This window comes from Nycticebus coucang, chromosome 9 (assembly GCF_027406575.1).
Source record: "Nycticebus coucang isolate mNycCou1 chromosome 9, mNycCou1.pri, whole genome shotgun sequence".
NCBI classification, from domain to species: domain Eukaryota; kingdom Metazoa; phylum Chordata; class Mammalia; order Primates; family Lorisidae; genus Nycticebus; species Nycticebus coucang.
In genome coordinates, this window is record NC_069788.1 from 23,280,463 (window position 1) to 23,303,014 (window position 22,552).

Here is a 22,552-nt window from a genome sequence, read left to right on the forward strand (position 1 = left end):
ATGAGTAATCATTTAATGTAAATAAATTCCAAAATATTACATTGGATATACTTAAACTAAAAACATTCATATTTCAACGGACTCACATTTAACTGGACATCCATATTTTATCTAGCAACATTGGAAATATCTCTTATATATGAATATGTGAGCAGACTGACCTATCTTTTTCTTCCTCTAAGAAATAAAAAAACCAACAAGGAGAAATAAAAACAGAATGTCAAAAATAACAACAATAAAATACCTTGACCTACTCCTTTTAACAAAGTAAATGAGAGAAAATCTGCAGAATCCATAGAATTTTTTTTTTTTTTTTGAGTCTCACCCTGTTGCCCCGGGTAGACTGTGGTGGTGTCAGCCTAGCTCACAGCAACCTCTAGCTCCTGGGCTCAAGCGATCCTCTTGCTTCAGCAGCCCCAGTAGCTGGGAACAGAGGCCTCTGCCACAATGCCTGGCTAATGTTTTTGTTTTTAGTAGAGATGGAGTTTCTTTCTTGGTCAGCCTGGTTTTGAACTGCTTAGTTTGAGCAATCTGCCCACCTTGGCCTCCTGGAGTACTAGGATTGCAGGCATGAACCTCTGCACTACGCAAAATCTACAGTTTTGTTTTATTTTTTAAATTGCTAAAAGAAGTTAAATGGACAGAAAATACAAAGGGAATGTCAAGGTGCATCGTGAGTGGTAGATCTCAGACAGCATCAGCAAAGTATACTTCCCAAAAAGGAAGAACTCACCTGCAAATGCAAAATTATTAATCCACAAATCTAACTGAGTAAGCACAGGCTTGTGGGAATCTGAGCTTTAACAGAAGCTACAAGATTGGATAGGGAGAGAAAAGATGGTTATGTAGAAGGCTCTTAACAGAGCATCTCAGAAAGGTCCATCAAAAAACCCCATACTCTCTGAAGGTAAAAGGGCTTCCCTGGAAGTGCAGGGGTCCTGTCCTTTGTTTGCAGATGCTAAAGGATCTGGGGAATGCAGAGTTGGTGACAGAAACCCTTCCAGATTCAGCTTGCATCAGAGAACCAGAGGTGTAAGGCTACATACAAAAAGATTTCCCAGAAAAGTCATGCCCACCAGAATCGGTGGTCTCTGCGACAGCAAGGAGAGGCCTTTGGAGGGTCTGAAGCCTAGATGGAAATCCCGGGGCCTTCTACCACCCATGAATGAACCTGCAAATTGCTGGTCCAAAAAAATCCAAGTCATTAAGAAATAGATGTTTAAGACAGGCTATGACATAGCATGAATACAAGATTTTATAAGAAAAAAATGTGAGAAAGAGCTGCAAAACTGACAAATCCATGAAAAACATTCACAAGAAAAATTATGTCATAGAACTGACGAAAATGCCGACCACACATTCACCACAGAGTAAAATTTTTAATGAAATGATTACTTCCATGTAAGAAAACCAAAGAATACACAGACAGGAATTCATTATTTTTAGCACTTTTGCTATACTACCTTCAGATGGAGAATGTCCTTTCTATTCCAAGAATATAAAAATGTTAATGTATTTAAATTTTTTATTTGAGTATTTTTTTGGTTTTTGTTAGTTTGAAATTCTTTATGTAATATGGTTTGAAGTAGAAATGTAACATTTTTTCCAGTTACTAGTTGTCTCAGCTTCATTAATTGAATAAACCTTCCCTGCCGTACCTATTAAAGGATTCTATTTTAATCATATTCTAAAGTCTTATATGTGAATACATAACATATGGACATATGATGTGAATTGCTTTATGGGCAGTCTCTCTGGTTTTATTAGTTTTCTTATTTTCTAACTCATTCAGACCAATATACAAAAATGAATAAAAAATGTTTGTTATATTACCTATAAAGTTATCAATATATTTCAAAATATGTTAGAGAAAAACCATACAAATTCCAGTTGAATAATACTGTTATGTTTGCAAAGGCTATTTACCTCTATATACACAAAAAAAGGTAGACAGAAACTACAGTATCTGATAGGGTTTTTTTAAAAAACCAAATAGCCTACATCTTAGTAAGACTATCATTCATCAATAAAAATATTAAATTTATTTACCTTTCAAAACATCGTCTGTATTTCCTTTCATAGAAAAATAAACTAGAGGGCAGCGCCTGTGGCTCAAGGAGTAGGGCGCCGGTCCCATATGCCGGAGGTGGTGGATTCAAACCCAGCCCTGGCCAAAAAAAAAAAAAAAAAAAAAAAGAAAAATAAACTAGAGCCAGATAGTCAAATTACAATGATAATATTCCAATATGTGCGTGAAGAAGCTATCATCCTAAAAAAAAGTTTTCCCTGAATTTTATATATTAATAAAGAAACAAGAAAACACATTTTATCTTTTCAGTGGGATTTATTTATGTTTAAGTAAAAGTAGCAAATGTTACATAAGTTATTTCTTTAAGAACATTTAATTTATACCACTACATTGTTATCAAGCAACATTTATGGAATGTGCCCTGGATCTGGGATATTGAACTTTGTAACTATTGTAGCATTCTCTTTTCCAAGTTTAAACATGACCTTGTGCAGTGAAGAAGCATGGCTTCTCATTGTAGAGTTATCATGTATGACAACCTGACCTGCAGGAAGGCTTTGGGTGTTTAATCTTCTATTGATTTACAAAATGATTTGTGTGTGTGATTATTCAACCCATATGATTGTTTCAACTCATTTTTCTTCTGCTGTGATTAAAATAAATCAGCTAAAACTAAGCAGTTTAGCAACATAGTCAACCAAATAGATATGATGTTATATCTTCTATAGAATGTCTTAGGCGATACTGATGTTTTATATTACACATATGTAGTTAATATACTTTGGGCAATAAAAAGTTAAAACATGTCTGGTAAACAAGCAAAAAGAAAATTCTGAAAATCAATGCATTGGTTTAACAATCCCCCAAACCTGGATTTGTATGTGTGTGTGTATGTTAGAGTAGTATCATATTAAAATAAAAAAATCTTGACACCTGCAAGATTTTTTCATATTCCTATTTTATACATTTTTAAACAATGGAATAATTCTATAATTTTATTGCTAAAATCTTATTACTTGTTAGTCATGATTATCATATTTTCATGATTATCTGAATTTGCTGCTCTCATGTTTGTGAACATTGATTATTTCACTGTTTACTTTTCCAAACATGTACTTATGCTAAGATTCAAAAACTCTAAGGAGGAGTCATTGGTAATAATAAATGTATAATGATCAGTTGGGACAATGACTAATCTTAAAGGTCGAAATTTTTGTTGCTATGATAAGAATTGTGACTATCCAGTTAAGTTAGCTGTACAGAGTAGTATGGGGGAATCAGGAAATGCATATTTCCAAAACATGATATTGCATGCTTATTTGATTGGGAGAAATTCTCTGGTCTGATGCATCACTGGTATTTAGGAGGGATTCTACATGCAGCTTCTTCAGCGAGCTTGTTGGTCCCTCGGGGAGCCCAGTGATAATACGATGTCTTACAGCTTGTCACTGCAGATGTATGTCTCTGCTCACTGCCAGGAAGGTTGCAGATTCTCCACAAAATCCAATGCTAGATTTAGAACGGAAGGAGCTTTGTTACAGATACCTATAATACCTATAAAAAACAAATTTCAAAAAATAGGGAAATTTTATGTTAAAGGTTTTATAACATTGTTTAACAGTTGGGTGGTTTATTTTTGTATTTACCTCAAATTTGTACTAAAAATACAAATTGTTCAACATCTTCTGATTCCGAAATGGTGGCACAAAAGCAAGCTGGCTGCACTCCCTCCCACAGAAAGCCAAAACCAAGTATATAGCACCAAGATCATCACCAGCAAGATCTCAGAACTCAAATGTGAGACTGAGACAGTTCCTGTGGCCATACAGAAGGGACCAGACTCTGAGCAGATGTAAGAGACTCAGACTTCCATGTCCGTGATTCCGCTTCTCTGAGTCTCCCCAGCACCATGCAGGAAAGTAGTTTCTCTACAACTCACAGTTTCCACAATGTAAAAAGCAAGTTCAAGGGGGGCAACCAGCTTCCCCAAGGATCTTAGGTTCCCTGAAGAGACCTGTTCCTGCCTCAACCCATGGAAAGCATCAGTGCCTATAGGAAAACAATATCCCTGAGGACAGCCAAAGACAAAGAAGGGGCCGACAAACCCGGCCCTGAAAACTCAGTCAAAGGAGGCGCCAAATCAGAATGGCCGTTCAGCAGCACTGTGTGTAGGAGGTTTGTTCCACAGGTCGCCTGGGTAGGTTCCCACATTACCAGGATATTGCTTTTGAGACCTCCCCCACTTGGATGGGGTTGCACTCTTTATTGTTTCCTAGAATTGAGGCAAATCTTAGATTAAGATTCTATCCAATGCCACAAGAAGGCAACAACTTAGCAGAGGGGGATGAAAGAAAATCAAGTGGTACATTACAAAGAATTTCTAATGAAACATATCCAATAAAAACCAAAACAAGCCAGACCAAGAAGACTGGAATAAATGACTTGTTCAACGCAAAGGCATAGATAGACATCCACAAGGAGCAACAACAATCAGGGAACCATAACTTCCTCAAATGAACAAAGCAAGGAGTTCAATACCAGCCTGGGCAGCATAGTGAGAGCTTGTCTCCACAAAAAAAAAAAAAAAAAAAAAAAATTAGCTAGCATGTAGCCAGGTGTTATGGTGGGCGCCTGTAGTCCCAGCTACTTGGGAGGCTGAGGCAAGAGAATTGCTTAAGCCCGAGAGTTTGAGGTTGCTGTGAGCTGTGATGCTACAGCACTCTACAGAGGACAACACAGTGAGACTATGTAAAAGAAAAAAAATGAGCTAGCATGGCAGTTCATGCTTGTAGTTCCAGCTACTCAGGAGGCTAAGGTGGGATGATCCATTCGGCTAAGGAGTTGGAGGTTATGTGAACCATGATTGTGTCACTGTGCCTAGTAAAAGAGCAGGACCCTGTCTCAGAACAACAACAATAAAGATAAACAAAATTAATAAACATTTAGCTAGAGTAAGAAAGAAGAGAGAGATGACTCAAATAAATAAAATCAGAAACAAAAACAGAGACAACAGAAATGCAAAGAATCATTAGAGACTATTAGGAATAACTTCAGAAGAAAAAAAGAAATGAATAAATTCATGCAAGTATACAACCTACTAAGATTGATCAATGACTAAAAGAAAACCTTAACAAGCCAATAATGAGTAACAAGATCAAAGTTATGACAAAACATTTCCCATCAAGACAAGCAGGAACTGATGGCTTCACTGCTGAATTCTACCAAACAGAGGAGAACTAATGCCAATCCTAGTCAAACACTTCAAAAAAATTGATGAGGATGGAGTACTTCCAAACTCATTCAATAAGGCCAGTATTATCCTGGTACCAAAATGAGGTAGAGGAACAGTGGAACAAAAAGAAAATTACAGGCCAATATCACCAATGAACATAGATGAAACTATCCTCAACAAAATGCTAGCAACAATGTATTAAAAAATCATTCATCATTACCATTTGTCATTTTTTTTTGAGACAGAGTCTGTCTATGTCCCCCTTGATAGAGTGCTATAGCATCACAGCTCACAGCAACCTCAAACTCTTGGGCTTAAGCAATTCTCTTGCCTCAGCCTCCCAAGTATCTGGGACTTACTGGCGCCCACCACAACACTCGGCCATTTCTTTTTGTTGCAGTTGTCATTGTTGTTTAGCTGGCCCGGACTGGGTTTGAACCTGCCAGCCTGGGTGAATGTGGCTGGTGCCCTACTCACTGAGTACAGGCACCTCATTCACCATTATCAAGTAAGATTCATTCCAGGAATGCAAGGTTGGGTCAACATGCAGATGTAACTTGATATACCACACAAACAGAACCAAGAACAAAAAACCATTTAATCTTTTAAATACATGCTGAAAAAGCAATTCGATAAAATTTAACATCCTTTTGGTAAAAATCTCTTTAAAAAACTGGGTACAGAAAGAATACACCTCAAAATAATAAAGACCATATATGAGAAACCTGCAGCTACCATCATACTGAATTGGAAAAAAATCAAGTCTTTCCTCTAAGATCTGGAGCAAGGATAACCACATTCCGCACTTTTATTCAACATAAATAATCTTAGCACTCTGGGAGGCCTAGGTGGGTGGATTGCTTGAGCTCTGGAGTTCAAGACAAGCCTGAGAAAGAGTGAGACACTGTTTCTACTAAAACTAGAAAAACAAGCCCCAGTGTTGTGGTGGACACCTGTAGTCCCAGCTACTCAGGAGGCTGTGGCAAGAGGATCACTCAAGCCCAAGAATTTGAGGTTGTTGTGAGCTATGAAGCCATGATGTTCTACTGAGGGCAAGAAAGCAAGACTCTGTCTCAAAAAAAAAAAAAAAAAAAAAAGACTACAACCAAAAGATGGTTGAATTAATAAAAGAATTCAGTAAAGTTGCAGGATACAAAATCAATATAGCATGTCTATATACCAATAATGAACAATCTCAAAAAGAAATCAGGAAAGCAACCCTATTGGTTTTTGTTGCAGTTTGACTGGGGCCAGGTTTGAACTCGCCACCCTTAGGTATATGGGGCTGGCACCCTACTCACTGAGCCACACAGGCACTGCCTAAAAGCAATCCTATTTGTAATAGCTAAAAAGAAATCAGTTCAACCAAAGAAGTGAAAGCTCTACAAACAACTAAAAATACCTCCAGACATTTCCAAATATCCCCTGATGGGAGGAAGGAGGAAAAATCATCACCCCACCTTTACAGCACCACTGTTTTAGATCACCTTTATGTTATAACATATGTTTATGTAATATTACGTACGCTGAGGCAGCTTTGATATTCCAGAAGGCTGTTTGATCACTTAGCGAGATGTTATAGAGATGATAGCCTAATGCTCTGTAATTCTTAATAAATTCTTCTGTAGTTCCCATAAGAGAGAGAAATAAATAAATGGAGAAGTCTTAGCATGTGAGAGCTACAGGCAACTGGAAGGCAACTAGAAGAATTGAGTGAGAATACATGAAAAAAGTGGAAGAAAGGAATTTAGGAGTTACCCTCTCAGAAGTGAGCCTTAGCTGGGAAATAGGTGCCCTTTTGAATCTAGGCCACCAGTGACAACCTGAGCTCACTACTGGGTAGAGAGCACAGTCACTACAGAGACCAAGGGGAGAGGCTGCTAGGCTTCTTAGATGCACGGGAATTTCTAGACATCTACGTGATTTTGCATCACATATTATCTTGTTAATTGTAATGGTAAGAAAGCTACTTTCCAAAGAATACTTTTGGTTGTGAGGTAGGGCAGGAGGGTGGTTTGCCTGAATTACTAGGAGTCACCTTCAGGCGCCAGTGATTTGAATGACCCCAAAGAGGAAAAAACATAGCATCCTGCCACTAGGTGGTGCTATATCTGCCTAACATCAAGGTTGTCCAAATTAGGTTTTTTATGTAACCCCGTCTTTCCCAGAATATTTTTCTTGCTCTTTTTGAAATAATTTGAATTTATCTATACTTCTGACATAATTTGAATATATCTATACAATTTAAAAAATTTCATTCTAGTGTTAATCTCCATTCCTGATTCAAGATATATGCATTTCTAGTCTAAGTGATTGACACCACAAAGCAAAGCTCAGGCCCCACTTGTACCAAGCTCATTGCAAAAGGTCTGTCTCTTGTTCTTATTTTAATTAATGCATTAGCCAGGTGATTTTAATAACACTAGTACTGTCAAGAACAAGCAAAATTGGCTGGGCACAGTGGCTCACACCTGTAATCTTAGCCCTTGGGGAGACCGAGGCAGGTGCATTGCTTGAGCTTATAAGTTCAAGACCAGCCTCAGCAAGAGTGTGATTCCCCCCCCATCTCTACTAAAAATGGAAAAACTGAGGCAAGAGGCAAAAGGATCGCTTGAGCCCAAGAGTTGGAGGTTGCTGTGAGCTATGATGATGTCATGGCACTCTATCCAGGGTGACAGCTTGAGACGTGGTCTCAAATAAAAAGAAAAAAAAGCAAAACTTACATAAAATCTTTTAACTTTCATTTCTTCAACACCTTGTGGGATTATATAGTTACAAATGAGTTTTGTGTCTACCCTTGACAATCTGAGACATTAAAAAGGCAGAGGGTAGGATATTAAAATGCTTTTTGGAGTTTTGAAATATAATCATGTGCTCCAAAAGGTAGCTGTAGGACTTGGAGGTCTGGTAATATAATATTAGAAAGAGAAATCTGTCATAACACAACAGGCTACCTAGGTAATCTCATGTCAAAATGAGCAGTTCTAGCAGGAGTGTTCAACCTTTTTCCTTTTCTGCCAGACATTGTAAGAGTTAAGAGTTGTCTTGGGCCACACATTAAATACACAGACGCTAATGAAAATTGATGAGCAAAAAAAAAAAAGAAGAAGAAAGAAAGAAAGAAAGAAAAGGTCAGCACATATGTTTCGCAATATCTGACATCATAAGCAAAATAGTCCTCAAATAATCTGCGTGTGGCCTGTGGGCTGCCAGTTGGACACCTGTGTAAGGGCACATTTAAACAATTATCTTATATTGAGAATCACAATCAACTGAAATTTATAATCACTTGGGGGAGAAAAAGGATACAAATACCTTTATCATCTATTGTTCTTTACATCATTAACCAATATGTGTGAGCCAAGGGAAAGAATTTCACCACAATTGTTAGAAGTATTTTCTTAGAAAGAGAGATATTGCTGACGGTCATCAGAGCTGACCTTAGTTGTCCAGCAAGAGAGCTAAGGAACCCCTGGGGAGGACTGGGGGTGGTGGTGGTCAGCGATGGGTGGAGGGAAGATTACATCCCATTTAAAACATGGTCAGGAGGCGGCGCCTGTGGCTCAGTGAGCAGGGCACGGGCCCCATATACCGAGGGTGGCAGGTTCAAACCCAGCCCCGGCCAAAATGCAACAACAAAAAATAAATAAATAAAACATGGTCAGAAGAAATAAAGACAAGGAAGATGGTCTCAAAGGTGGCTAGAATTAAGTAGAGAATATGCAAAGTAGAAATAAAAGATAGAAATAAAGAAAATGGAAAGAAAAAAGCTATCTCTGTAGTGATATCTTTTACCCTCATTTCCCATATACCTCTAATAATCAGCAGTAATATTAATAACATAATTATATACATTTTCCATCAAGATAATGGAGAGAGAGAAAGGGTGAGCAGAGGTGAACTGGCCAGGACAGTGGGCAACTAAGGCAGATACAAAATTCTACTTTACACTTTTACCTGAGGCAAGGCCTGACCATAAAGAGTATTTCCCTCTGACCTCTGACTAAAAACAAATTATTCTCTTTCTCAGTATAATACAAGCCTCTTGGTAAAAACCCTTATTAAACGAATTTATAGCCCAATTATAACCTAAGAATATGGGGAAAGGGGAAAGGGAGGGGAGGGCAGGGGAGAGAATGGGCGGAGGGAGGGTAATTGGTGGGACCACATCTACGGTGCATCTTACAAGGGTACATGTGAAACTTAGTAAATGTAGAATATAAATGGCTTAACACAATAACTAAGAAAATGCCAGGAAGGCTATGTTAACCAGTTTGATGAAAATATTTCAAATTGTATATAAAACCAGTGCATGGTGCCCCATGATTGCATTAATGTGCACAGCTATGATTTAATAAACAACTAAAATAAACAAAAAACAAACAAACAAAATTATAACAACTGAGGTGAAGGTTCAAAGATGACAAGAAGCAACCTAGAGGATGCGGCCCCTCAATACTTCTAGCCAGCAGTGACATGCCTTTGATTGATTACAGTGGTGACATGCCTCAGAGATTTCCCGAGGGACTGAACCTCCTCCATTCAGAGTCACACTTCCCAAATAGTCATGAATTCCATCTTTGGCTCCTTTCTATCCCCACCCTCAAGGTAACACGAGATCTTTGAAGAAAATTTTCTCAGTAAAACACATATGGAAAACACTACATGCTTAATTCCCTTCTTAGGGATTTCTGGTACACATGGGCAGGATAAAAGGATGTCAAAATATCTGAGATGTTCTGGGGAAGGAAAACCTATGCAACTTAACCCAGCATTTCCCAAATTTAAATCCCCTTCCCATCCCCACCATTACCTTCAGGAATACCCATTAGCATTTTGCTCATTATTAATATTCTATAGGAGAGTAGCTGGAAAATGCTATTCCACAGATAAAAGTATCACTTTTTTTTTTTAACCACATTGGAAGGATCGTGAAGATTTAAAAGACTTACCAAAAGAATCTACTTAATATCCTGAGAGTTAAGATTTTTGCTTAAATTTGGCTTCTTGGTACAGTTGTTTAGCTTTTGCCCTATCATTCTCCTAATTGAAACATCATCTGTATTGGTAAATAATTGTTTTGTTACTCCTGTAAAAAACAATAAGAACACACAAGAACACTTTATGAGGCCCTTGCAGTATAAGGTATGAACTATGGTGAAAGATTCTACACTATAATTTTTTTCCATTTTACAAAGGTATCCTCTACACCCATGAGATATTTAGACAGACAAATATATAGGCAGGTTTATAAAAGTAAATCAAGAAATATCAGAAGGTCAGATATAAACTGAAATGATACAGAATTGTTTCAATGGTATCACTCAACTTTAATTTTACCCATTTGCTTTGAGCTGTCTTGTGCTCTAAAATGTAAATTTTTTTTTTTTTTTTTTTTATGGAGATAGCGTCTTGTTCTGTCACCCTAGTTAGAGTGCTGTGGCATCACAGCAACCTCAAACTTTTGGACTCAACTGATCCTCTTGCCTCACGCTGCCGAATAGCTGGGACTACAGGCACCTGCCGCAATGCCTAGCTACATGGTCTTGCTCTTTTTCAGGCTGGTCTTGAACTCCTGAGCTCAAGCAGTTTACTGGCATTGGCCTCCCAGAGTGCTAGAATTACAGGTGCGAGCCACTAAATTCATTTAGTGAATTCATTTTTATCCATTCCCAACATCGGTCAAAACAACTACATTATTACTGGTCCTTTTCCAACTAAGAAATGACTTTATTTATAGAGCTTGGATTCACAGCATCCTAAATTTGTTGGATGTTTGCAAAAAAAATTAACTGGGGGCGGTGCCTGTGGCTCAAAGGAGTAGGGCGCGGGCCCCATATGCTGGAGGTGGCAGGTTCAAACCCAGCCCCGGCCAAAAACTGCAAAAAAAAAAAAAAAAAAAAAAATTAACTAGATAGTCCAGGTGATTATATTTAAGGGTATTTATTAATATTTTTAGCCATAAATAAGATAGTTAAATTAACCTCTATCTTTCTAAAGCAAAAGAAGAAAAATTTAACCAAGATAAGAAAGATAAGAATGAGAAAACAAGATGTGAACTGTTAATTAAAAGATTTTGAAAATTTACTGTTTCTGTTTTGTTTTGTTTTTTGTTTGTTTGTTTTGAGATACAGTCTCTCTCTGGCTCCCCCTGGTGAAGCGCAGTGGTGTCATACAGCTCACAGCAACCTCAAACTCCTAGGTTCAAGTGATTCTCCTTGCCTCAGCCTCTTGAGTAGCTAGGACTAGAGGTACACCCCATAATACCCAGATTTCTATTTTTGGTTGAGATGGAGTCTCTTGCTCAGGTTGGTCTCCAACTTCTGAACTCAAGCAATTCTCCCACCTTGGGCTCCCAGAGTGCTAGGATTACAGACGTGAGCCATGAAGCTTAACCTGAAAATGTACTTTTCTAAAGCAATGAATTTTATGAATTCAAACTTTCAAATGGTGTAAAGTTTAGTTTTATTTGAAAAATCACTTTAACGTAAAGTTTTTCTGTAAAAGTTCCCATATTTAATGAGAGCTTTAGAACTATCCCTACATTTTTCCTTAATAGAAAAATACATTTTTTTAAAAAGGATCATCAAAGAATGACTTGCCCTGGAGTGGTAGCTTAATTTTAAATTCATATGACGATATAATGCAATCATACTATCACCTATGATTTCTTGAACTTCATTCTGATTCATAGCTGGTTTTACGGCTTTGTCCCTTGAAGTAGAGGATTTTGCTCCCGTCAGGCTGTGTGTGGCCATATATTCATTTGTGTATAGCACTTGCATTAAGTCATTAATAAACTTCTGAGGCTTGCTCTTATTACAACGGGCAATCTGCCATTTCTCAATCTTGAACTAAAAAACAAAACAATCATTGAAATTGGAAAAAGAAAATGATACCTGGGAAAATGTATTACTACTTGAGTTAAGACATACCAGAAAACAATATCAACATTCGTTAAGGTGACCTATTATATTTTTAATATATATTTTACATCTCAGGGGTTAGAGTCAAATGTTATCTTTGAGATGATTCTCAATACTTATAAGGTATTTCTTCCAGGGTACATTGCAAATTCTTGTCCTATAAACTGGATTTGGTGCTTTAGAATTAGTCCCATATTCAACCCTTCCTTGTAAGTGTGGTATATTCAGAATAATGGCCCTACGAAGAAGTCTACCTCCGAATCCCCAGAACATGTAATATTGACCTCGCAGGGCAAAAACAATTTTGTAGATGTGATTGTAGTTAAGTAGCTTGAGACAGAAGATTATCCCGGCGGCCAAATCTAATCAAATGCATCCTTAAAAGCAGAAGGAGAGAAAGGAATGTGCTTCAGGAGAAGGAGCAGAGGAAGGAAGAAAGATTCAAAGAGTGAGAGGGACTCGCCCTGCCATCGCTGGCTCTGAAGATGGTAGAAGTGGACGTAGAAGTGGGAATGACCTGCAGTTTACGGCCAGCAAGAAACTGGAGGAGTCAGTTCTACAATGACAAGAAACTGAACTCTACAACGGCCTGAAGGAGCAGGAAACAGACTTTCCCTTGGAACCTCTGGAAAGGAACACTCTGCTAAAAACTTAGGTTTAGTCCAGTGAGACCTGACAGGATCTTGGACTTACAGAAGTCTGAGATACAAAATTTGTGTTATTTGAAATAAGTAAATTTGTCAGTTATAGAGTAATAGGGAACTGACACACTGAGATTTAAATATTCTGAATGTTAGATTGTTAGTTAATATTTAATTCTCACTTCTGATGACGTATTTTCAGAGGCTGATAACCGATTCTAACAAAACACTTATCTTTTTAGCTTCTGTTTCTCGATGAAGAGAAACTGAGAAAACAGAAAAAGAATTGTGTCTAGCCAGCATGCTGAGGCTGAAATTTACCTCTCAGTAATATGAAATTTTATAGCCCTTAAAGCACAGGGATTCTTGTCTCTGGTTTAGGAATTATATAATTTAATAACTTCATCTTTGTCCAAAACTTGCCATTAAACTGGTATTTTTTCCAAATATTAATTTTTATTGGAGAAAGAAAATAGTTTTGTGCAATAGGAATATTATGGTTGTACCTAAACTTACCTACAGTTATCTGAAAAAAAAAATGTTTTTTCTATTCTTAATTTGCTTTTTGCATTTAACTGTATTCCAAAGAACAATAAGGCAGATATTCCAGCTGACCTGCTTCTTATCAGTCTGATGCTCTTCCTCAGCCTTCAAGGAAACTGGTGAACTGGAATTAGAATTAGAGTTACTGCATGTTGAAGTAAATGAATCTGGGGAGGAGTTGTTTGTTGCTCTCCACAGGGTGGACGCAGACGTAGACATGGTTCCTCCACCTTTAAGCAGGGCTTCTGCCATACCAACCAGCTCTTCAAACTGGGTGACTGCCTGTGGTAACACTAAAATAGCAAGAAAAAGTAACACATCATAAATACCATGAATAACAGGTGCATATATACATAATTTTTGTTGAGTGCATGTGCATAGAAATATGTGGAACAAATTGTTAACATTTGCCACCTTTGGAAAATAAACATGGCAGGAAGGGTGTCTGGAACATAATTACTTTTCATTATTCAATAATTTAATGATTGCTGAATTATAATAACAAGTCAGTTTTAAAACAGGTTATTGTATTTAAGTGTATATGCATTACTTTGTTAATGTTAAAATGTTTAAAATATTTTTAAATGGTTGATTCTTTTTTTCTAAATGTTAGGGATATTACTCGAAGGTGTTGAATTTCTTATTGGAGATATTACTGATTCTATTATCAATCACCTTCTAGAAGCTCACATTAGGCCTGTTTAAATATCAAGATAAAACTAGCCATTTCTCACTGATTAAATTTTCTATGACCTTTCTGTATGGCTTATGAGGGAGCCAAATTTCCTCAAATTAATAAAAATGCACTGCCACAGTTCACACCTATATTGTCACATATTAAAGATGAATTTCGGGAATCAATGGAATATTCTCTTTTTTCCTTTTTTTTTTTTAGTGGAAACTTACACATTCAAAGGTTTCATGCTTCCATGTAAAATGGTCTTCTTTGTTGTTATATCTAGTTTGTTTCCTAAGGACAAATAACATGTTGTTGGAGTTGGAAGAGACCTTGAACCCTAATTCAATTCCTCATTCTATGGTTGAGGGCACTGCCTGCTGAAGAGGTGAGAAAACTCTGAAGATTTCTTTTAATACTTTTCTTAAGCACATTATTAAGCTATATCTTTAGAATAATTCATGACATGTCCAAATTAACACATCTGGGTACAATCTTAATATGAAAACTTACTCAAGAAGAAAATCTTACTTTCTGTTCTTTCAAAAAATATTTACTAAGTACTTCTCATATGCCAGACACTCGTTCCATCAGTAATTATTTATTGAGCATTTAATAATATTAAATATTTATCTAGCGTTCCCTCTGGTCCACATGCTGTTCTCAGAGCTTAACTGAAGTTCTTTCATTCAGTACTCATTGCAACTCACAATAAGATGAGCATTATTTTTACCTCCAATTTACAGATGAAGTCAACTAGGCAAGAAGAGTTTAAGGAACTTGTCCAGAGTCACTTAGTGAAAAGAAGAGCCAAGTTCAAATTCAGACTGTCCGGCCCCCAAGTCCATGTTTTGCAGACACTCAACATTTGCCAACCACCATGCTAGGTGCTAGGATAAAACCAAGAGCAAAACCAAGTGGGGTCTGTGTCCTTCTGGAGCTTAGAGTCTGAGAGCTGAAGAAGAGACATTATTCATATAACCAAGCTGTGTAGGAAGAATTTTTTTTTCCTCAAAGAGAGCTCTGGCTTTGGTCCCATTTCCTGGGAGGTAACCTCGAAATCCTTAGAATTTCCTGAATAATAGGAAAGTCTTTATCACTTGTGGTTGAGTCCCTGGGATCACACCTCATAGTTTATGCTAGAAAGGTGACTCAGGTTGGAGCTGGTCACACTACCAACCGTATGATTTAGCGACTAAGTTAAACCTCATGGGCAGGCAATCAACCAATCATGCCTACATAATAAAGCTCCAATAGAAACTTCAGATGCCAGAGCTGTAACAAGCTTTGCAGACAGAGGAAAATTCTTGCATACTGTTATATATAGATGCTAAGCACATAACATATCCCGAGAACAACAGAAGCTTCATACATTTTGAAATCTCCCAGACGCTGTCCTCTTTCTTTGGCTGTTTCTAATTTCTGTGCAATAAGCATAATTATGAGTATAACAGCTTTCAGAGGGTTCTGTGAGTTTTTCTAGCAAATTATTGAACATGAATGTGGTTTTGGGAAACACCCAAATTTGCAGTTGGTGTCAGAAGTCTTGGGCAGACTTGGTAGTCTGGAGGACAGCACCCTTAACTTGGCATTTTGGCTGACTTGAGGTGCAACTACAAATGTTATACACACTTGTTGGCATCTCTATTTTATTAACGTATTTCCACTTACGTCGTAGAGTTAATACTGGATACAAAGCATTGTATCATAACTCTTTTTCCCAATTAAAACTGTAAACTGAATATTTTGCCTGTTTCATGAAATCTTCTTGGAAAATATGATCTTTTGAAGTCTAAATTACATACAACCAAAGGCACAAGAACTTACATGAAATCTGAGCAGAAATTAAGTAAGTAAAGAGAATGAGTTTGACAAATGGATGCACTTATTTAACATATGCCTCATTAAGGGCGGCACCAAGTCCCATATGCCGGAGGTGGCAGGTTCAAACCCAGCCCCGGCCAAAAAAAGAAAAAAAAAAACATATGCCTCATCAAGATGTAGAACATTTTCTTTTTTTCTTTTTTTTTTTTTTTGGCCGGGGCTAGGTTTGAACCTGCCACCTCCAGCATATGGAACCGGCACCCTACTCCTTGAGCCACAGGCGCCACCCAAGATGTAGAACATTTTCATCTTCCCAGAAAGTGCCCTCACATCCCTTCTAAGTCAATCCCTGGACTTGCCTCAGAGGCACGTATCATCTAACTTCTTTAGCTGTAGGTTAAGTTTTACTTGTTCTAGAATTCCATTTAAATGGGCCTGAGCAGTATACAGGCAGTCCCTGAGTTACAGACAACCGCTTATGTACGACTTGAGCTTACAAATGGAAGCTATTACAGAAGTCCCTGAGTTACAAAGAACCAACTAAGGCATGACTCACATTTAAGAACAGAGGCTATTACAGGTAATAGGTAAATGTACCTGTTCCAACTTACATACAAATTCACCTTAAGAACAAACCTACAAAACCTATCTTGTTTGTAACCCAGGAACTGCCTGTATTCTTTTTTTTTTTTTGTATTTTTTCTCTCTGCGTAGTATTTTAACATTCATTCATGTTGTCTGTATCATAATCATGCCTTTTTGTTGCTGACTAATATTCCAATGCTCCACAACTGATGTATCCATCCATGAATTATTTTTCATTTGGAAACATGATTTTTTTTTTTTTGAGACTGTCTCACTATGTTGCCCTTGGTAGAGTGCTGTGGTGTCACAGCTCACAGCAACCTCAAACTCTTGGGCTTAAGCGATTCTCTTGCCTCAGCCTCCTAAGTAGCTAGGACTACAGGTGCCTGCCACAGTGCCTGGCTATTTTCTTTTTCTCTCTTTTTTTTTTTTTTTTTTTTTGTAGAGACAGAGTCTCACTTTATGGCCCTCGGTAGAGTGCCGTGGCCCCACACAGCTCACAGCAACCTCCAACTCCTGGGCTTAAGCGATTCTCCTGCCTCAGTCTCCCAAGTAGCTGGGACTACAGGCGCCCGCCACAACGCCAGGCTATTTTTTTTTTTTTTGATTGCAGTTTGGCCGGAGCCGGGTTTGAACCCGCCACCCTCGGTATATGGGGCCAGCGCCTTACCGACTGAGCCACAGACGCTGCCCCTGGCTATTTTCTTTAGAGACAGAGTCTTGTTCTTGCTCAGGCTGGTCTCCAACTGATTAGCTCAAGAGATCCACCCACCTTGGCCTCCCAGAGGTATGATTACAGGCATGAGCTACCATGACAGCATATTTTGTCCATTTTTTAGTCAAAAAAAATTTTTTTAAGACTGAGTCTCAAGCTGTCACCCTCGGTTGAGTGCTGTGGCATCACAGCTCACAGCAACCTCAAACTTTGGTCTTAAGTGATTCTCTTGCCTCAGCCTCCCTACTAGCTGGGACTACAGGAGCTGTTTTTTTTTTTGTTGTTGTTGTTGCAGTTGTCATTGTTGTTTTAGCTGGCCTGGGCCAGTTTTGAACCTGCCAGCCTCGGTGTATGTGGCTGGCGCCCTACCCACTAAGCTATGGGCACTGCCTAGTTAATTCTTTTTTAAGTTAATTGTTAGAGGTCCTTATATATTCTGGATAGTAACTCCTTGTCAGATGCATTGTTTGCAAACATTTTTTCCTATTCTGTAGATTTTCTCTTCAGTTTGTTGATTATTATTACCTTTGCTATGCAGCTTTCTCATCTGACATAATCCTATTTGTCTGTTTTTGCTTTTGTTGTCTGTACTTTTGAAGTCTTATTCAAAAAATCCTTGCCCAGACCAATGCATGAAACATTTCCCCTATGTTTTCCTCCAGTAGTTTTAGAGTTGCAAGTCTTAGAACTTAAGTCTTTTATCCATTGTTATTTGATTTTGTTTATGGTGAGGAATTAAAGTCTAAAAACTTACTGATTTTTGACTCTTTGCTGAAATCTTATTAGTCACAAGAGTCAAGTTTTTGGCTGATGCTTTATTTTCCTAACTGTACATTCATTTTCTATAAATAATGACATCTTAATGCCCTTCTAAACACTAGATAATTTCCTATTTCCTTTCACATCTTATTGTGCTGGTCAGGTATATTCCTAAAGATTTGTTTCAAATACTTTACACACGTGCACACAGCACACACATGTCTGCAGTTCTGAATGTCTAGAATGGTGTATAAATTCTGCTATTTTTCTTAGTGGGCTTTACAAAGAAAACAGCCACGATTCTTTTTTTTTGAGACAGAGCCTCAAGCTGTCCCCCTGGGTAGAGTGCTGTGGCATTACAGCGCACAGCAAGCTCCAACTCCTGGGCTCAAGCGATTCTCCTGCCTCCACCTCCCAAGTAGCTGGGACTACAGGCGCGCACCACAACGCCTGGCTGTTTTTTGGTTGCAGCTGTCATTGTTTGGCAGGCCCAGGCTGGATTCGAACCCGCCAGCTCAGGTGTATGTGGCTGGCGCCTTAGCCGCTTGAGCCACAGGCACCAAGCCAACAGCGCTTTGAACTCTTCTTAGTTCAAAGAGTTATTAGGCACGTTATTACAAACAGGCTTTTTTCTTATTAAGATTATGTGTGAAATTTCAATTTTCCAGTATCTTCCTAATTCCTAACTGTAGTTTTACAAGGAGGCCTCCTAGGACCATGATATTTGAAATTGTAAACCAACCCCTTCTCTCAAATTCTGATCCTTTGTAGCACCAAAGCATGTATCACCATCTAACATATTATATAATTTCATATTTTTTGAAACATGTTTAACCATCTTCCTCCCGTACACTAGAATATAAGCTTTATAGAACATCTTTGTCTGTTTTTTTCCATTGATTTTCCTATGTACTTAAAACAGTGCTGTCCTATTGTAGGGATGATATAAATATTTACTGAATGAATAAATGCATGCGTGAACACTACAGTGCTGGTAAGAGGTGCCTGACTTTTCCTATTGTCTGAAGTCTAATCGATAGCCATCTTTTCTACTTGGTTTTTTGGACTATATTCTAGTTTGTGATGACTAGAGTTATGCTGCCTTATCCAGCCATCAGGTAGGAGAGGCCTGAACCAATGCTTCCCTAGAAATATTATAGGGAGCATGGTGATGCTGACACCTTGATTTTGGAATTTCAGCCCCCAAAAGAGTGAGATAACAAATTTCTGTTGTTTAAGCCACCCAGCCTGCAGGACTTTGTCAGTACAGCCCTAGCAAGCTAATACATGGAGATTTTCGACTGGTGATCATGAAAAGAGAGATTATGATGGAATGAAAAGGACCTGAATAGAGTGGTATCTAGAGAGAATAATGGGGTAGAAATCAAAGAGAGTGTGCATAACCCAGTCTTTTAAGGTGTTTTTCTATAAAAGGAGAGAAACAGGGCAGAAGATGGAGAAGCAAATGGCCTAAGGAGGTGGGTTTTTTTTTGTTGTTGTTGTTTGTTTGTTTTAGTGAGAGAAATAACAGTATGTCTCAGACTGAAAGGAATGATTCATTAGAAAAGGAAAACTTGGCTGGGCATAGTGGCTCATGCCTGTAATTCTAGCACTCCAGAAGGCCAAGGCCAGTGGATTGCTTGGGCTCAGGAGTTTGAGACCAGCCAGAGGAAGAGTGAGACCCTGTCTCTACTAAAAATAGAAAAATTAGCTAGGAGTTGTGGTGGGTGCCTGTACTTGGGAGGTTGAGGCAAGAAGATCTCTTGAACCCAAGAGTTTGAGGTTGCTGTGAGCTATGAGGTTATGGCACTTTACCTAGGGCAGCAGAGTAAGAGCTGGTCTCAAAAAAGAAAGAAAGAGAGAAAGAAAGAAAGGAAGGAAGGAAGGAAAGAAAGAAAGAAAGGAAAGAAGATGGGCGGCGCCTGTGGCTCAACGGGTAGGGCGCCGGTCCCATATGCCGGAGGTGGCGGGTTCAAGCCCAGCCCCGGCCAAAAATAAAAAAAAAAAAAAAAAAAAGAAAGGAAAGAAAAGGAAAGGAAAACAAAGGAAAGGAAGGAAAAGAAAAGAAAAAAAACTTGATCTTGCAGGAGAGAGGGGCAGAATCCCTGGAACAATGTCCTTAATTAGGTAAAGGGAGTTGGGATCTGACACAGCAGCAAAGAGACTGTTTTTGGCTCTCCAGAAGGTTGAGTCATTCACAAATAACTGGAGAGAAAGTGGAGCATACAAGCACAGGTGTAGGAAGAAGCAGTGTCTTCATATCCTCCAATTTCTCAATGAAGTAGGAAGCAAAGTCATCAACTGAGAGTGAAGACAAGGGAGGAGGTGGTAGAAGTTGGCAGAGAAGGAAGAAAGTGAAATGGCAATCTGGGAGAGTGGGAGAGAGAAAAAACTGGTCATAGTAAGGGATTCTTCTCCTAGGCTACTGAATAAGATTTGGTACTTTTTATTTAGCATTTTCTCACCTATATTTATCATAAAAATTGCTCTACAATTTTTTTGGGGGGGTGACGGAGTTATATGTTAGGTTCTGGTGTTAATAAAAACAGACATGATAACAGAGGAGGGGGGCAGCATCCCTGGAGCCATGTCCTTGATTAGATAAAAGGAAATGGGATCTGACGCACCAGTGAAGAGACTGTCTTTGGCTCTCCACTAGGTTGAGTCATTCGTGAATAAATGGAGAGAAAGTTATATAATAACAATAAGAACTATTACCAACCAATAACAATAATAACTATTACCGAGTCTCCCTCTTATGCCGGGCACTGGAAAACATTCTTCTAATTATCTGATTTAATCCTGGTAGCAACAAGGAAACGACATATTGCCCCACTTTTTGGATGAGGAAATTTTAGCCAGGGTGAGGACACAAAGAAACAACATGGCTAAAGGAGCAAACCTAGGAAGCAGAGTTGGGATGCAAACAAAGGTTTTCAGCTCCAAGGTCAAGGCCTTTAACTAGCAATTTCTCTAAATTCTGGAACAGATGATATACAAACAGGAAGTATTTATTCTTTGGAAATTACAAAGAATACCAGGAGAAAACATCAGTTTTAATATGTAATATTTTAAAGTGCAATATGCAATATTTTAAAGTGAAGAAATAGGTAATAATAATGGAATAAATATCTTTCCATATACATGGGGCAATTTCTAGTTAAAACTGTGAAAACGTTAATAAATACTCCTAGGAAATCAAGTGATCCATCATTAGTCTGTCAATCTCTTTTTTTTTCTTTTTGCTGGGGCTGGGTTTGAACCCGCCACCTCCAGCATATGGGACCGGCGCCCTACTCCTTGAGCCACAGGTGCCGCCCTAGTCTGTCAGTCTCACTCATCACCACCTTCTGTCTCCAAAAATGTTATGAAACTGTCCTCTTTATCTTCACGTCCATCATTCTAGTGCAGGGTGCTGCCGTGTTAGTCTGGACGACTACGGCATCTCTCTGCTGGCTTTTCTTCCCTGTCTTTCTTGTATCACTTCTGCCCCTTCTCTACACAGCAGTCAGAGGGATCTATTTCCAGAATGCTCTGAGTGGTTATTATTTTACAACAGAGTGCTGCCCCACATGGGGCATAACTGTCCAATATTCAGCTGTATAAAATAACGCATGGTGCTTAACCACACATGGAAAGCATGTTTTTTAGAATACTGAACACAGGATAGGATTCTACAGAAAGCCCCTGAGCCAAGTGTTTTTGAATTTGTGTATGATGATCTTTCTTCTTTATATGTTTCCCATGCAATTGTTTTCCCAAATCACTCCCTCAACACAAAAGCTAAAATGTATAATGGAATCATTAATTCCAGTGGTTTTATAATGGATCAGAACAAGCTCCATTTTCTAGCGCTTTCCCTAGCAGAGACAAGAGTGAGATTAAGTACATCATGAGAACCTTGACAAATTTTCTCTCTTACTAATCTTTTCTCCCTAGGGCCTAGCACTGTGAGTGGCTTATATTAAATGCTCAATAAATATCTGTTGACCATCATTAAATGAATGTATTTGGTATTTTGTAGGAGAGCCTAAAATCTTTTGATGCTCCAATAGAGTGCTTCTGTTTTTAAATTATACAATCATGTGATTTTTTAAAAATGTAATTTTCAAGCTCTCTTCGGGTACTGATTTTCTGTTTCATTGACAGTTGATTTGCAATGCTTTTCACATACTTTCCCTTTCATCTAAAATGTCGATTTTCTCAAAGTTTACCTTGAAGCATGACCAAAGACTGTCGAAGTCGGCTGTTTTCTTTTCGGGTGTTTGTTACTTTTTCTTTCAGGCTTTTTATTTTGGCGCACAATTCCTCCTTAGACAGTTCTGCTAAGGGCTCTTCATCCTCACTGGAGATCTCACCGGGCAGAAAGGCATTTCCCGAATATGGGTCTCTCTAAAATACAAGGCAGACACCATAAAAAAAGCTTCCTCACATCTTTAATGGTTTATTCCCTGCTCAGTATGTTGAAGAAACTTCATCAAAACTGCAAATTCTTGCTCTCCCTGGTACACCTGGCTACTGAAGTAGCCCCAGCTTTGACCTCCACCATGCCGTGGAACTCAGGATAGAACTCAGGAAGAACAAAGTTTCATGCACATGCACCTTTTGTGAAGCAGAAATCA

General features: G+C 38.4%; 1 protein-coding gene across 2 annotated transcripts in view; it reads right to left on the reverse strand.

The window, feature by feature from the left end:
* Window positions 1-2,324: 2,324 nt before the first annotated feature.
* The window catches only part of BEND6 (BEN domain containing 6), a 46,267-nt gene continuing 26,039 nt past the window's right edge, over window positions 2,325-22,552 (reverse strand). Inside the window, exons 3-7 of one of the 2 annotated variants that reach the window (XM_053603780.1) lie at window positions 22,145-22,322; window positions 13,444-13,664; window positions 11,923-12,115; window positions 10,214-10,350; window positions 2,325-3,583 (exon numbers count right to left, since the gene is read on the reverse strand). In XM_053603780.1, the coding sequence (XP_053459755.1) occupies window positions 10,223-10,350; window positions 11,923-12,115; window positions 13,444-13,664; window positions 22,145-22,322 (720 nt within the window). In that variant the 3' untranslated portion in view covers window positions 2,325-3,583; window positions 10,214-10,222. The remainder of the gene's footprint in view (window positions 3,584-10,213; window positions 10,351-11,922; window positions 12,116-13,443; window positions 13,665-22,144; window positions 22,323-22,552) is intronic. The other variant, XM_053603781.1, reaches the window with a different exon arrangement.